The sequence below is a fragment of the Triturus cristatus genome, chromosome 6 (assembly GCF_964204655.1).
Source record: "Triturus cristatus chromosome 6, aTriCri1.1, whole genome shotgun sequence".
NCBI lineage: Eukaryota > Metazoa > Chordata > Amphibia > Caudata > Salamandridae > Triturus > Triturus cristatus.
Window position 1 is genome coordinate 560,308,417 of NC_140589.1, and position 16,406 is coordinate 560,324,822.

General features: G+C 54.0%; 1 protein-coding gene across 2 annotated transcripts in view; it reads left to right on the forward strand.

Moving 5' to 3' along the window:
• Positions 1-777: 777 nt before the first annotated feature.
• SH3BGRL2 (SH3 domain binding glutamate rich protein like 2) overlaps positions 778-16,406 on the forward strand; it is a 297,879-nt gene continuing 282,250 nt past the window's right edge. The window contains exon 1 of one of the 2 annotated variants that reach the window (XM_085611004.1): positions 778-959. In XM_085611004.1, coding sequence (XP_085467130.1) covers positions 915-959 — 45 coding nt within the window. In that variant the 5' untranslated portion in view covers positions 778-914. The remainder of the gene's footprint in view (positions 960-16,406) is intronic. The other variant, XM_085611003.1, reaches the window with a different exon arrangement.

Here is a 16,406-nt window from a genome sequence, read left to right on the forward strand (position 1 = left end):
TTGCTCACTACGCCACTGGAGTCAAGCTATCCTGGCTGATGACGGCTGATAGCCAGAAACCGGTCCTAGGATGCTTTATTCCGGTCCAGGGAGGACATGGCTTGGCAGTTTGGGCTGGACTGTTCCCATGAGGCACAGGGTCAAGACTGATTTGCATATGGCCATGTCTAAACTGGGGTGGTGTAGTGGGCAAAAGAACGATGGATTTAACCCAGATCTCTTGACTGGGGGAGAATGTCTGCATTGTCAGCATTCCGTCCATCAATTGTTTGTTGTAACGCAAAAGCATAAGGCATCAGAGTGTTTTGACAATACTGCTGCAATATTGCAGACCCCATAATGGTGACCCCCACACCGAAGGGTGAGTAGCTAACTCCCCTTGAATGCTTAACCCATCACAGAGCCCCTGTCCTTTCGGGTAGGGGTGAGTTGTAGGAATACCACATACATACATACCCAACTCTTAAAGAAATCCACTGGCTAACCGAGGATATTGTCTAAATATCAACCAATCACATACTTTTAAATCCTAGGCAGAGAAGTTCCACAGCACCCAGTCGGATGTCATTGAAATATGAGACTTACAACAAAAAAACTGCTTATTAATAATCTCATAGACGAAACCGAACGAAACCGAATGTTTGTAAAGACGTTACAGGTGGTGATGACCCACAAGAATAAACGCTTGGGAAATAATGTGTTGGCCTCTCTTTCACTTTCACGTCATGAAGCAGCAGGAACTACACCTCCCACAAGTCCGCCGGTCCGTCCTGGCGCTGGGCGGCTCCATCACAATAGGGCGGGGGGGAATTGCTGGACAGTTTCGTTGAGCCGCCTCCGATGCTGTTTCCTCCAGTAGCGCAGGCTCTGCAGCGCGGAGAGTCGCAGTGGACCGAGTCTCGGCGGAGTTCAGGATGGGAATCAGAGTGTTTGTTGCCTCCTCGTCATCTTCGGTGCTGGTGAGTCCTTAAGCGAATGGGGGCATGAGTTCTCTCTTCCCGCCACCTGCGGCGGGGATGAGCCTCTCCGGATCAAGGCAGTCGGCTGTGACAGTCACCTCTGTAACGTGCGCCTCTCAACTCGAGCGGGTGGAATGCGCGGGTTCATAATTGTGTCTGTATTATCTGCACCAGTTATTTCCACCAGTCCCAGTGTTTATACATACCTTTATTTTGGGGGGTGCGTAGATCCTCATGTTAGAAATGCGTGCCTTCTTTGAAGTACGCGCCCTAAAATACCGAACATGTCGCATATACCGCCTAGTTAAACTGTTCCAATTGAATGACCTATGGCGTGTGAGACTGCATATGTCCCGTCCGGAAACCTGCATGTTGCGCACACGCAGTTCAGGTGCTTTAGAGTGTCGATCGATAGATTTGTTTACTTTGGTTTTTCGGTCGCGAGGTTCCGTATATACACGTTTGAGTACATGTAGTTTCAGGTCTGCCTTTGGCATATTACTGAAGGTATTTTTTTATCGCGTTTTCATTGTGCACAGATGTACCACAAAATCCAGTCGCGCAGGTTTACTTTGGCAGGTGCTACGAGGGAGCGGAGACTCCTTCCTCTTCGGCCAGCAACGAGTGTGCCATTTGCCACCCGCCTTAGAATGCGGTCACCCGCCTCACCTGCAAAATAGTCGGTGTCTGCATCCAAGTGGCTGATTACGAATTCTTGTAGATTGTTGAACCAAGGAGCTTGTTCTATCTCCTGGTTGCAGTCTCGCATTTTACAGGGGTTGTTAGTTATGTAAAAGCGAAAGTAATTCGTGACTCAAAAGGGCGTAGTTGTGAGAAATGTCAACATTGCACAGCTGCTTACTCGTCAAATGCACCCTTATTGTGAAACTTGGTATGTTAATAATACACGAATAAAGACCTGGCATGTTTCTCACTCTGTAGAGAATACGATCGTCAGGACACATGGATTACATAAAATCTTGGTCTTATAGTTGTGCTTAATATTAGTTTTCTGTAAAGACTGGACCATTTTTTGACAGCTAAGGTTTACAAACGAGGCATAGAGAGACAAACTACTTGCAGGGTATGTAACTAGCGCCAGGACACCCCCGGGTAACCGCTGCGCTTTAAAAATATCATTAACATTTACACATCACACAAGTGATATGGCCTGGTTTTCTGACTGCACAGGTGGGCAGTTTAATCGTAATAGGACAATCCATTAATGTCCCCGTTCTGATCTCTAACCTCATGTCGGCTTCTGGTCTTCACTGTTATGCCACGCGATGAGCGCGTTCTCTTAATATGCCTTTTTTTGCAGACGAGAAACTAAAATCGAAACTTTGACCTGTCTGCAACAGGGTTTTTGTAAAGAGGTGTTGTAGCCACACAGATATTTCTAAATGTTAATTTGCCTATTGTGACCGTGATTGGACAGCCTCTGGCAATAGAGGGCAGTTTCAGTAGCACTTCAAGCGTTTGTGCTAGCTGGTGGTCGACGAACATGGGCGGCCTGTGTTTATGTAGGGGTTTGCAGTACTTACTGTTGGTGATAACGCAGGGTAATTCTACCACGTGTGCAAAATATGAAACCATTTCTAGGCCTGTTCATGCGGTGTCATTCTTCATGCCTTTTCCAGGAAGCGGCACCGCGTGTTTGAAGAGAGATTTCCCGCAGAAGAGAGCAGGGATGCACACGGACATGGCGAAGTGCGTCTTGTCATTAGTAGGCGGCGTCAGGCGACTGCTACAGCACCTGCACCGTTAGATATCGGCAGTAGTAGCTCTATAGTAGTCTACCTACCACATTACATAACGCCGCCTCCCCACCATATATTGGCTCGGTGATCTGTGTACCAGACAACCTCAACCCAGTGCACTCTCCACCTGGCCCAGTATCATTCCATAGCTGCCAGCGCTCCTTGAAGCGATTCGTACTACCTACTCCTGTGTCAAGCGCTATTAAAAAATCAGTCGGGACATACAACTGGGCTGATATCTTTAGTCAAATAATTAGAAAAAGAATAACCTATAACGCTGCATCCCTTTCTTCGTCTTAACAAAACATAATGAAAACAAAAAGTGAGAAGTTAACTGACTTGATGATTACAAAGGAAGGAAACACATTCTTAAGAGTAGTGTAAGAGACTGTATTAAGATCCGAGAAGGATAGTACATTCAAAAGAAAAGTACTGTGAAAGTGCTTTAAAAAAAAATACAAGAGAAGGTGGGGTAAAGCATCACAGTGGGCTGGGGAGCAGCAACACGAGGGAGAGAACATGGGGCGAAAGAGTGCAGCATGGAGGGTGGGCGAGAAGCACATGGGTGAGAGACTGCCCAAATGGAGGTGGGTGGAGAGAAGCACAAGTACAACAGAGCAACGTGGGAGGGAGAAAAGCATACGAGGGAGAAAGCTAGAAAACACTTGCACTTAAAAGTGAGCAGGGGAAGCATAGAAACCAGCCGATCTAATAGATGGTAAAGAGAACATGTTCCCTGGGCAGTACTAACACAACATGGACAGGCTGAAACAAGGAAATCATCAATTAGAAAGCTGTCAGATAAGAGTGACAGTAAAGCCATCCACTGGTAAGCAATCGGTGGGCTACAAGCTCTTGTATGTTCCTCATAAGCCCACAATGTCTTGCTCAACCAGACTGATCGCGTTGTCTAGTCTGGTAGACTCAATCTAAAAATGCACATATAGACTTGATGAAAGAAAGTGAATACTGTACTATGATAGAGCATGCGGTCTTGCAGTTTCTGTTTTGGTTTTGTCCTGTGTTGTTTGCATCTTGTATGCAGCTGAAGAGATTGAACATTCTTCCCCTTTTCCTAATTAGTTGGTTTTAAGTTTTGAGTTCTCGTAACCTACACCAAGTATAATGTATATGAGACTAAAGCCCCAGGGCTGTAAGCCTGTTTCGGTCTAGGCTACCAGAGTATGAGAGCAACTCAGTTTGTCAGGCAGCCTTCAAGAAAACCCTGAATAACATCTCTCCTAATCATGTGCCAGTAACATAACGTGTATTTGTAAAGGGCACGTTCACCCAGAAGGGTGTCTTGGCGCTGAATAACAGATGTTTATTGTTAACCAACTCAACGGTGCTCATTTTTTTCGACCTCGGAAGGATGAAAGGCTGAGTGGGCCTGTGACCATGAAGTCAAACACTGGCCCCCACAGTGGGTGCACAGTGGGTCCACTAAGCCATCAGACCCGGTTTATCTGTGTATTAAAACCCTGTAGGGGAATATATGCTGTACAGATGTGTTCAGCAGCGTTAGGGTTGTGAAATAGAAGGGTAGTTGGGTCCAAACTGAACAATATAAAATCATATTTGGTATTTTCTCCGGTTGGCTTGCTTCTGTGATGAAGGAAGCAAGCTGCTCCCCATTTTTAAGGGCAGTTTACTTCTGTAGTGTGGTGGGTGTATTTCGAAGACAAGCAAATAAGTAGCAGAGGCATAAGGAGGGGCAGAGGCATCTGTAGTGTGCCACACCCTACATAGCAGCCCAGGCATCTAGACTCCCCTCACATTCCCTGGTGTGATGCACGTAGTGTTCCCCGGTTCTGTCGTGCTATCTGCAAAGCATGCACAGACTCCGTCATATCGGCTCCAGAGAGCACACAATGTTTACATCTTGGGCAGCCCTATCACAGTTTTCTTCATTTCCCTGCTCTGGAATGTTCTTCGGTAAACTTCCTCGCTAAGTTTTAGGGCAAGGTTTATGAGACGTCAGGAGGACAGTTTTTCTGTTTAACTGCCCTGCTTATTAGCTGCATAGAAATTAACACACAAGGGCAACTGATGGCGCCTCATGTTGATGTTTGTGATGTAAATACAAACACAACGCAAAGTGGTAACTAACTGCCAATACATTATATTTGTTTTCCGTGCTAAACTGTTATACAGCCATTTCATTCTTTGATATAACTCAAACCTATCGGTATTGATTTTAATAAAGTAGCTAACACTTTTTTTTCTTTTTTTTAATGTTTTTATTGAGCATGGCATACAATAAAATATATATTTCTTTTTACAATAAGATGTTAAAATACAATTAGATGTTTGAAGTACAATTAACAATACAGAAAAAACAACGAAGAGGGACTCTCAGTAGTATTCAATAACCTCTATACTGCCATATTCAATTTTCCTTTTTGACAAGTGTACAGAAATTTCAACTAAAGTGCAATAGCCATTGAAAGTGCAAGATGCTTATTAACTCTTCATATCTAATGAATACTATTTCCACAAGTAAAGTGCAAATGCTTATAAATATGCTGACTGAGTCCATTTAAATAATCAAATAAAACATTTTCGTTTTAATCCCCTTTATCCTTTTCTAAATTTTCAAAATATCTCCAATTCACTTCAAATTTTTTGAGAGCTCCTACTCTGCTAGCATATGCTTTTTCGAATTTGTAAATCCTTTTCATTTTATTATACCATTTCAATGGGGAGGGTACATCTCTAGACTTCCAGTTCTGCAATATTAATGATCGAGCTACAGTACAAGAGATATATAAAAATACTTCTTCAGCCTTGGTCATTAACATATTTTCCTTGGATATACCAAACAAGGCTGATTCTCTTTCAGGCTGTAGTCTCTTTCCAATTGCCAAATTTATATCTAAAAAGACTGCCTCCCAGAAGGGTTGGATTTGGGAACATGTATAAAATATATGATGCCAACCTCCCTGACCATTAATATGACACCTAAAGCAGCGATTTTCGACTTCCACATACCGTTTCCCCAAAGCTTCTGGAGTCAGATAGGCCAGCCATCGAGATAAAAAGGCCATCTTTTTAAAATTAGCTGCACGCAGGGTTTTATTTCCAAGATGGCAGATTTTTTCCCACTCTCTGGTTGACAAAACACATTGTGTTTCATTAGCTATTTTGGCTAAATGTTTATCGATTAATTGTATATGACCTTGATTGTGCATTAGTTTATACCATTTTCCCATACCCTTCGTTCCTGCCCCATACAGGGCTGCCACTCGATTGCTTACTGGGTTAATAAAGCCTTCCATACTACTCAAAAAATGAACAATCTGCAAATATTCGAAGAAAATAGGTAGGTTGGGACTTTTAGCTCTTGCTGTAACTTCCTGCCATGAAACTAATCTATTTTGGGTAATAAAGTAGCTAACACTTGTGGAAATTTAATTCAGGCTGTGGACTGAGTTGTCTCTGGCGTATGTTGCAGCACGCGGCGGTCTGCTTTTGGGTCATATGGTCTGTACGCCCAAACATTTAGCTTGGTCTTTGAGTACATTAAAACCAATTGTACTCCGTGATGCAGGAATGTGTGGGCTCGAAGATCTTATCTGTTTGTTGAATTTTAAAGTCATTTTGACAATCCCACGTATATGCTGTTACATAAATACAACTAATGCTTAACCGCTTCTCGATCTCCGCAGGAACCTTCTGTTCATCAGCACATGCACCGCTTATAGATATCCATATGTGTATTCAGGGTTTTTGTTCCTGATATGTACCTGTTTAATTAAAACGTGCTGGTTGTGATGCATTTGAGATAGTTTATCTAATAGGCATAACTATGATTACTTCTTGAACCTGCAATTAAAATAGACCACCTTTTCTTTGTGGGAATACAAATAGTTACTTGGAGAGCTGCTACTATGACTTCTTAAATGGCACTAAAGACCGTGCCATTCCCCATTGTCATAAGCAGTATATCCCAGTATAAGATCAAAAATAGTCACGTCCACATCACCATTTATGATGAAGTAACATTCATGACCCAGTCAACCGAGGTCAGTCTCCACATTTTACTCACTCATATATGACCAGGTCAGTCTTTGTCTAGCAATGTAGTCCTTACGTGTGGCTCAGTTGAATCCACAACATCTATGACTGAACCTACAGACATCCATATGTATGACTCAGCTACATCCTTAACTAGTTTAACCAAGTCCAACCGTGGCATCCACATTCTTGAAAAAGTAGTAAATCCAGTATTATTATATAAAATGCTGACATTGATTGTCAGCACTAACACTGGACGCCATTCCTTCAACCATGACTATCACTGAACATAGGAAAAAAAGGTTTGAACATTCCAAGATAGCCCTGCAAGTGCCCAGCTGCTATTTTGGATTCCGTTAGCAGGAAGGCACCTCCACAAAACGTATCTTCTATTTAGTGCACAGATAACCTTTCTTGGACACATAAAACTGTCCAGAATCTATGCAATCAAGACGTAGAACACACTAATGCTATTGAAGCTCTAGCAGAAATACTTTATAGAATCCTCAACTTTATTACTAGTACCCTTGTGCTTAAATGCAGAACCCACATCTTGGAGCCGCATGTCATTGACCGCCATTCACACAATAACCAACCTCTTCACATCCATCATCAGACAGTCATAACTGCATGTGCCTTACCACCAGACTGTGAGGAACATGGACTGTCCAGTAAGATTATTCTTAAAAATGACAATACTGCTGAAATAAGGATCATTCCCATGGAAAAGCCAAATCCTTAAACATCTAAATTTAGAAACATGAGGGGAGCATGTCTAAATAACATTTCTCCTTTGAGGCAGAAGGAGGATCAACTTAATATAAAAACAAGCATTTGCAATGCAATAGGTCTCGCATTTATAAGAATTTGAGCTATTGGCATTGTAAAATTACAATGCCTTTTATTTATGTTTTGGTTTTAAAACAAATTAAAAGGCATTGTCATTTACAATGTCAGTAGCATAAACTCGCATAAAAGCAGTGTGCGCCATGCAGCAGTGTGCGGCGTGCAGCAGTGTTTCGTGTAGCAGTGTGAGGCATGCAGCGGCATGCAGCAGTGTGCGGCGTGCAGCATTGTGCGGCGTGCAGCAGGGTTTCGTGTAGCAGTGTGAGACATGCAGCAGTGTGCGGCGTGCAGCAGTGTGCGGCGTGCAGCAGTGCGCTGCGTGCAGCAGTGTCGTGCAGCATGCAGCAGTGAGTAATGCAGCAGTGTGCAGCAGTGTGTGGTGTGAAGCAGTGTGGCGGTTGCATCAGTGTGTGGCGGTTGCATCAGTGTGTGGCGGTTGCATCAGTGTGTGGCGGTTGCATCAGTGTGTGGCGGTTGCATCAGTGTGTGGCGGTTGCATCAGTGTGTGGCGGTTGCATCAGTGTGTGGCGGTTGCATCAGTGTGTGGCGGTTGCATCAGTGTGTGGCGGTTGCATCAGTGTGTGGCGGTTGCATCAGTGTGTGGCGTGCAGCAGTGTGTGGCGTGCAGCAGTGTGCTGCGTGCAGCAGTGTTTCGTGTAGCAGTGTGAGGCATGCAGCACTGGCGTGCGGCGTGCAGCAGTGTGCGGCGTGCAGCAGTGTGCGGCGTGCAGCAGTGCGCGGCGTGCAGCAGTGTCGTGCAGCATGCAGCAGTGGGTAATGCAGCAGTGTGTGCCGGTTGCAGCAGTGTGTGCCGGTTGCAGCAGTGTGTGCCGGTTGCAGCAGTGTGTGGCGTGCAGCCGTGTGTGGCGTGCAGCAGTGTTTCGTGTAGCAGTGTGAGGCATGCAGCACTGTGGCGTGCAGCAGTGTGCGGCGTGCAGCAGTGTCGTGCAGCATGCAGCAGTGAGTAATGCAGCAGTGTGCAGCAGTGAGTAATGCAGCAGTGTGCATCAGTGTGTGCCGGTTGCATCAGTGTGTGCCGGTTGCATCAGTGTGTGCCGGTTGCATCAGTGTGTGCCGGTTGCATCAGTGTGTGCCGGTTGCATCAGTGTGTGCCGTGCAGCAGTGTGTGGCAGTGTGTGGCGTGCAGCAGTGTGTGGCAGTGTGTGGCGTGCAGCAGTGTGTGGCAGTGTGTGGCGTGCAGCAGTGTGTGGCAGTGTGTGGCGTGCAGCAGTGTGTGGCAGTGTGTGGCGTGCGGCAGGGTGTGGCGTGCGGCAGGGTGTGGCGTGCGGCAGGGTGTGGCGTGCGGCAGGGTGTGGCGTGCGGCAGGGTGTGGCGTGCGGCAGGGTGTGGCGTGCGGCAGGGTGTGGCGTGCGGCAGGGTGTGGCGTGCAGCAGGGTGTGGCGTGCAGCAGGGTGTGACGTGGAGGGTGGGGAGAGACGTGTGGAGGGTGAGGAGGAGACTCGTGTGGAGGGTGGGGAGAGACGTGTGGAGGGTGGGGAGAGACGTGTGGAGGGTGGGAGGAGACGCGTGTGGAGGGTGAGGAGGAGACGCGTGTGGAGGGTGAGGAGGAGACGCGTGTGGAGGGTGAGGAGGAGACGCGTGTGGAGGGTGAGGAGGAGACGCGTGTGGAGGGTGAGGAGGAGACGCGTGTGGAGGGTGAGGAGGAGACGCGTGAGGAGGAGACGCGTGTGGAGGGTGAGGAGGAGACGCGTGTGGCGGGTGAGGAGGAGACGCGGGTGAGGAGGAGACGCGGGTGAGGAGGAGACGCGGGTGAGGAGGAGACGCGGGTGAGGAGGAGACGCGGGTGAGGAGAGACGCGTGTGGCGGGTGAGGAGAGACGCGTGTGGCGGGTGAGGAGAGACGCGTGTGGCGGGTGAGGAGAGACGCGTGTGGCGGGTGAGGAGAGACGCGTGTGGCGGGTGAGGAGAGACGCGTGTGGCGGGTGAGGAGAGACGCGTGTGGCGGGTGAGGAGAGACGCGTGTGGCGGGTGAGGAGAGACGCGTGTGGCGGGTGAGGAGAGACGCGTGTGGCGGGTGAGGAGAGACACGTGTGGCGGGTGAGGAGAGACACGTGTGGCGGGTGAGGAGAGACACGTGTGGCGGGTGAGGGGAGAGACGTGTGGAGGGTGAGGGGAGAGACGTGTGGAGGGTGAGGGGAGAGACGGAGGTGGAGGGTGAGGAGAGACGGAGGTGGAGGGTGAGGAGAGACGGAGGGTGAGGGTGAGGAGAGACGGAGGGTGAGGGTGAGGAGAGACGGAGGTGGAGGTGAAGGGTGAGGAGAGACGGAGGTGGAGGTGAAGGGTGAGGAGAGACGGAGGTGGCGGTGAAGGGTGAGGAGAGACGGAGGTGGAGGTGAAGGGTGAGGAGAGACGGAGGTGAAGGGTGAGGAGAGACGGAGGTGGAGGTGAAGGGTGAGGAGAGACGGAGGTGGAGGTGGAGGGTGAGGAGAGACGGAGGTGGAGGTGGAGGGTGAGGAGAGACGGAGGTGAAGGGTGAGGAGAGACGGAGGTGGAGGGTGAGGGTGAGGAGAGACGGAGACGGAGGTGGAGGGTGAGGAGAGACGGAGGTGGAGGTGGAGGGTGAGGAGAGACGGAGGTGGAGGTGGAGGGTGAGGAGAGACGGAGGTGGAGGTGGAGGGTGAGGAGAGGTGGAGGGTGAGGAGAGACGGCGGTGGAGGTGGAGGGTGAGGAGAGACGGAGACGGAGGTGGAGGTGGAGGGTGAGGAGAGACTGAGGGTGAGGAGAGACGGAGACGGAGGTGAAGGGTGAGGAGAGACGGAGGTGAAGGGTGAGGAGAGACGGAGGTGAAGGGTGAGGAGAGACGGAGGTGAAGGGTGAGGAGAGACGGAGGTGGAGGTGAAGGGTGAGGAGAGACGGAGGTGGAGGTGAAGGGTGAGGAGAGACGGAGGTGGAGGTGAAGGGTGAGGAGAGACGGAGGTGGAGGTGGAGGTGGAGGTGAAGGGTGAGGAGAGACGGAGGTGGAGGTGGAGGTGAAGGGTGAGGAGAGACGGAGGTGGAGGTGGAGGTGAAGGGTGAGGAGAGACGGAGGTGGAGGTGAAGGGTGAGGAGAGACGGAGGTGGAGGTGAAGGGTGAGGAGAGACGGAGGTGGAGGTGAAGGGTGAGGAGAGACGGAGGTGGAGGTGAAGGGTGAGGAGAGACGGAGGTGGAGGTGAAGGGTGAGGAGAGACGGAGGGTGAGGGTGAGGAGAGACGGAGACGGAGGTGGAGGGTGAGGAGAGACGGAGGGTGAGGGTGAGGAGAGACGGAGGTGGAGGGTGAGGAGAGACGGAGGTGGAGGGTGAGGAGAGACGGAGGGTGAGGGTGAGGAGAGACGGAGGTGAAGGGTGAGGAGAGACGGAGGTGAAGGGTGAGGAGAGACGGAGGTGGAGGGTGAGGAGAGACGGAGGTGGAGGTGGAGGGTGAGGAGAGACGGAGGTGGAGGTGGAGGGTGAGGAGAGACGGAGGTGGAGGTGAAGGGTGAGGAGAGACGGAGACGGTGGTGGAGGTGGAGGGTGAGGAGAGGTGGAGGGTGAGGAGAGACGGCGGTGGAGGTGGAGGGTGAGGAGAGACGGAGGTGGAGGTGCAGGGTGAGGAGAGACGGAGGGTGAGGGTGAGGAGAGACGGAGACGGAGGTGGAGGGTGAGGAGAGACGGAGGTGGAGGGTGAGGAGAGACGGAGGTGAAGGGTGAGGAGAGACGGAGGTGAAGGGTGAGGAGAGACGGAGGTGGAGGTGAAGGGTGAGGAGAGACGGAGGTGGAGGTGAAGGGTGAGGAGAGACGGAGGTGGAGGTGAAGGGTGAGGAGAGACGGAGGTGGAGGTGAAGGGTGAGGAGAGACGGAGGTGGAGGTGAAGGGTGAGGAGAGACGGAGGTGGAGGTGAAGGGTGAGGAGAGACGGAGGTGGAGGGTGAGGGTGAGGAGAGACGGAGGTGGAGGGTGAGGGTGAGGAGAGACGGAGGTGGAGGGTGAGGGTGAGGAGAGACGGAGGTGGAGGGTGAGGGTGAGGAGAGACGGAGGTTGAGGGTGAGGAGAGGTTGAGGGTGAGGAGAGACGGAGGTGGAGGGTGAGGGTGAGGAGAGACGGAGGTGGAGGGTGAGGAGAGACGGAGGTGGAGGGTGAGGAGAGACGGAGGTGGAGGGTGAGGAGAGACGGAGGTGGAGGGTGAGGAGAGACGGAGGTGGAGGGTGAGGAGAGACGGAGGTGGAGGGTGAGGAGAGACGGAGACGGAGGTGGAGGGTGAGGAGAGACGGAGGTGGAGGGTGAGGAGAGACGGAGGGTGAGGAGAGACGGAGGTGGAGGTGAAGGGTGAGGAGAGACGGAGGTGGAGGTGAAGGGTGAGGAGAGACGGTGGTGGAGGTGAAGGGTGAGGAGAGACGGAGGTGGAGGTGAAGGGTGAGGAGAGACGGAGGTGGCGGTGAAGGGTGAGGAGAGACGGAGGTGGAGAGACGGAGGTGGAGGTGAAGGGTGAGGAGAGACGGAGGTGGAGGTGGAGGTGAAGGGTGAGGAGAGACGGAGGTGGAGGTGAAGGGTGAGGAGAGACGGAGACGGAGGTGGAGGTGAAGGGTGAGGAGAGACGGAGGTGGAGGTGAAGGGTGAGGAGAGACGGAGGGTGAGGGTGAGGGTGAGGAGAGACGGAGGTGGAGGGTGAGGGTGAGGAGAGACGGAGGTGGAGGGTGAGGAGAGGTGAAGGGTGAGGAGAGGTGGAGGTGAAGGGTGAGGAGAGACGGAGGTGGAGGTGAAGGGTGAGGAGAGACGGAGACGGAGGTGGAGGGTGAGGGTGAGGAGAGACGGAGGTGGAGGGTGAGGGTGAGGAGAGACGGAGGTGGAGGGTGAGGAGAGACGGAGGTGGAGGGTGAGGAGAGACGGAGGTGGAGGGTGAGGAGAGACGGAGGTGGAGGGTGAGGAGAGACGGAGGTGGAGGGTGAGGAGAGACGGAGGTGGAGGGTGAGGAGAGACGGAGGTGGAGGGTGAGGAGAGACGGAGGTGGAGGGTGAGGAGAGACGGAGGTGGAGGGTGAGGAGAGGTGGAGGGTGAGGAGAGGTGGAGGTGGAGGGTGAGGAGAGACGGAGGTGGAGGTGGAGGGTGAGGAGAGACGGAGGTGGAGGTGAAGGGTGAGGAGAGACGGAGGTGGAGGTGAAGGGTGAGGAGAGACGGAGGTGGAGGTGAAGGGTGAGGAGAGACGGAGGTGGAGGTGAAGGGTGAGGAGAGACGGAGGTGGCGGTGAAGGGTGAGGAGAGACGGAGGTGGAGGGTGAGGAGAGACGGAGGTGGAGGGTGAGGAGAGACGGAGGTGGAGGTGAAGGGTGAGGAGAGACGGAGGTGGAGGTGAAGGGTGAGGAGAGACGGAGGTGGAGGTGAAGGGTGAGGAGAGACGGAGGTGGCGGTGAAGGGTGAGGAGAGACGGAGGTGGAGAGACGGAGGTGGAGGTGAAGGGTGAGGAGAGACGGAGGTGGAGGTGAAGGGTGAGGAGAGACGGAGGTGGAGGTGAAGGGTGAGGAGAGACGGAGGTGGAGGTGAAGGGTGAGGAGAGACGGAGGTGGAGGTGAAGGGTGAGGAGAGACGGAGGTGGAGGGTGAGGGTGAGGAGAGACGGAGGTGGAGGGTGAGGGTGAGGAGAGACGGAGGTGGAGGGTGAGGGTGAGGAGAGACGGAGGTGGAGGTGGAGGGTGAGGAGAGACGGAGGTGGAGGGTGAGGAGAGACGGAGGTGGAGGGTGAGGAGAGACGGAGGTGGAGGGTGAGGAGAGACGGAGGTGGAGGTGGAGGGTGAGGAGAGACGGAGGTGGAGGTGGAGGGTGAGGAGAGACGGAGGTGGAGGGTGAGGAGAGACGGAGGTGGAGGTGGAGGGTGAGGAGAGACGGAGGTGGAGGGTGAGGAGAGACGGAGACGGAGACGGAGGTGGAGGTGGAGGGTGAGGAGAGACGGAGGGTGAGGGTGAGGAGAGACGGAGGTGGAGACGGAGGGTGAGGAGAGACGGAGGGTGAGGGTGAGGAGAGACTGAGGGTGAGGAGAGACGGAGGGTGAGGGTGAGGAGAGACGGAGGGTGAGGGTGAGGAGAGACGGAGGGTGAGGGTGAGGAGAGACGGAGGTGAAGGGTGAGGAGAGACGGAGGTGAAGGGTGAGGAGAGACGGAGGTGGAGGTGAAGGGTGAGGAGAGACGGAGGTGAAGGGTGAGGAGAGACGGAGGTGGAGGTGAAGGGTGAGGAGAGACGGAGGTGGAGGTGAAGGGTGAGGAGAGACGGAGGTGGAGGTGAAGGGTGAGGAGAGACGGAGGTGAAGGGTGAGGAGAGACGGAGGTGAAGGGTGAGGGTGAGGAGAGACGGAGGTGGAGGGTGAGGGTGAGGAGAGACGGAGGTGGAGGTGGAGGGTGAGGGTGAGGAGAGACGGAGGTGGAGGGTGAGGAGAGACGGAGGTGGAGGGTGAGGAGAGACGGAGGTGGAGGTGGAGGGTGAGTAGAGGTGGAGGGTGAGGAGAGACGGAGGTGGAGGTGGAGGGTGAGGAGAGACGGAGGTGGAGGGTGAGGAGAGACGGAGGGTGAGGAGAGACGGAGGTGGAGGGTGAGGAGAGACGGAGGTGGAGGGTGAGGAGAGACGGAGGTGGAGGGTGAGGAGAGACGGAGGTGGAGGGTGAGGAGAGACGGAGGTGGAGGGTGAGGAGAGACGGAGGTGGAGGGTGAGGAGAGACGGAGGTGGAGGGTGAGGAGAGACGGAGGTGGAGGGTGAGGAGAGACGGAGGTGGAGGGTGAGGGTGAGGAGAGGTGGAGGTGGAGGTGGAGGGTGAGGGGAGGTGGAGGTGGAGGGTGAGGAGAGACGGAGGGTGAGGAGAGACGGAGGTGGAGGGTGAGGGGAGACGGAGGTGGAGGTGGAGGGTGAGGAGAGACGGAGACGGAGGTGGAGGGTGAGGAGAGACGGAGACGGAGGTGGAGGTGGAGGGTGAGGAGAGACGGAGGTGGAGGGTGAGGAGAGACGGAGACGGAGACGGAGGTGGAGGGTGAGGAGAGACGGAGACGGAGACTGAGGTGGAGGTGGAGGGTGAGGAGAGACGGAGGTGGAGGGTGAGGAGAGACGGAGGTGGAGGGTGAGGAGAGACGGAGGTGGAGGGTGAGGAGAGACGGAGGTGGAGGGTGAGGAGAGACGGAGGTGGAGGGTGAGGAGAGACGGAGGTGGAGGGTGAGGAGAGACGGAGGTGGAGGGTGAGGAGAGACGGAGGTGGAGGGTGAGGAGAGACGGAGGTGGAGGGTGAGGAGAGACGGAGACGGAGGTGGAGGTGGAGGGTGAGGAGAGACGGAGGCGGAGGGTGAGGGTGAGGAGAGGTGGAGGGTGAGGAGAGACGGAGGTGGAGGTGGAGGGTGAGGAGAGACGGAGGTGGAGGGTGAGGAGAGACGGAGGGTGAGGGTGAGGGTGAGGAGAGACGGAGGTGGAGGTGAAGGGTGAGGAGAGACGGAGGTGGAGGTGAAGGGTGAGGAGAGACGGAGGTGGAGGTGAAGGGTGAGGAGAGACGGAGGTGGCGGTGAAGGGTGAGGAGAGACGGAGGTGGAGAGACGGAGGTGAAGGGTGAGGAGAGACGGAGGTGGAGGTGAAGGGTGAGGAGAGGTGGAGGTGAAGGGTGAGGTGAAGGGTGAGGAGAGACGGAGGTGGAGGTGAAGGGTGAGGAGAGACGGAGGTGAGGAGAGACGGAGGTGGAGGTGAAGGGTGAGGAGAGACGGAGGTGGAGAGACGGAGGTGGAGGTGAAGGGTGAGGAGAGACTGAGGTGGAGGTGAAGGGTGAGGAGAGACTGAGGTGGAGGTGAAGGGTGAGGAGAGACTGAGGTGGAGGTGAAGGGTGAGGAGAGACGGAGGTGGAGGTGAAGGGTGAGGAGAGACGGAGGTGGAGGTGAAGGGTGAGGAGAGACGGAGGTGGAGGTGAAGGGTGAGGAGAGACTGAGGTGGAGGTGAAGGGTGAGGAGAGACGGAGGTGGAGGTGGAGGGTGAGGGTGAGGAGAGACGGAGGTGGAGGGTGAGGGTGAGGAGAGACGGAGGTGGAGGTGGAGGGTGAGGAGAGACGGAGGTGGAGGGTGAGGAGAGACGGAGGTGGAGGTGAAGGGTGAGGAGAGGTGGAGGTGAAGGGTGAGGAGAGACGGAGGTGGAGGTGAAGGGTGAGGAGAGACGGAGACGGAGGTGGAGGGTGAGGGTGAGGAGAGGTGGAGGGTGAGGGTGAGGAGAGGTGGAGGGTGAGGGTGAGGAGAGGTGGAGGGTGAGGGTGAGGAGAGACGGAGGGTGAGGGTGAGGAGAGACGGAGGGTGAGGGTGAGGAGAGACGGAGGGTGAGGGTGAGGAGAGACGGAGGTGGAGGGTGAGGAGAGACGGAGGTGGAGGTGGAGGGTGAGGAGAGACGGAGGTGGAGGGTGAGGAGAGGTGGAGGTGGAGGGTGAGGAGAGGTGGAGGTGGAGGGTGAGGAGAGGTGGAGGTGAAGGGTGAGGAGAGACGGAGGTGGAGGTGAAGGGTGAGGAGAGACGGAGGTGGAGGTGAAGGGTGAGGAGAGACGGAGGTGGAGGTGAAGGGTGAGGAGAGACGGAGGTGGAGGTGAAGGGTGAGGAGAGACGGAGGTGGAGGGTGAGGGTGAGGAGAGACGGAGGTGGAGGGTGAGGGTGAGGGTGAGGGTGAGGAGAGACGGAGGTGGAGGTGGAGGGTGAGGAGAGGTGGAGGGTGAGGAGAGACGGCGGTGGAGGTGGAGGGTGAGGAGAGACGGAGGTGGAGGGTGAGGAGAGACGGAGGTGGAGGGTGAGGAGAGACGGAGGTGGAGGGTGAGGAGAGACGGAGGTGGAGGGTGAGGAGAGACGGAGGGTGAGGAGAG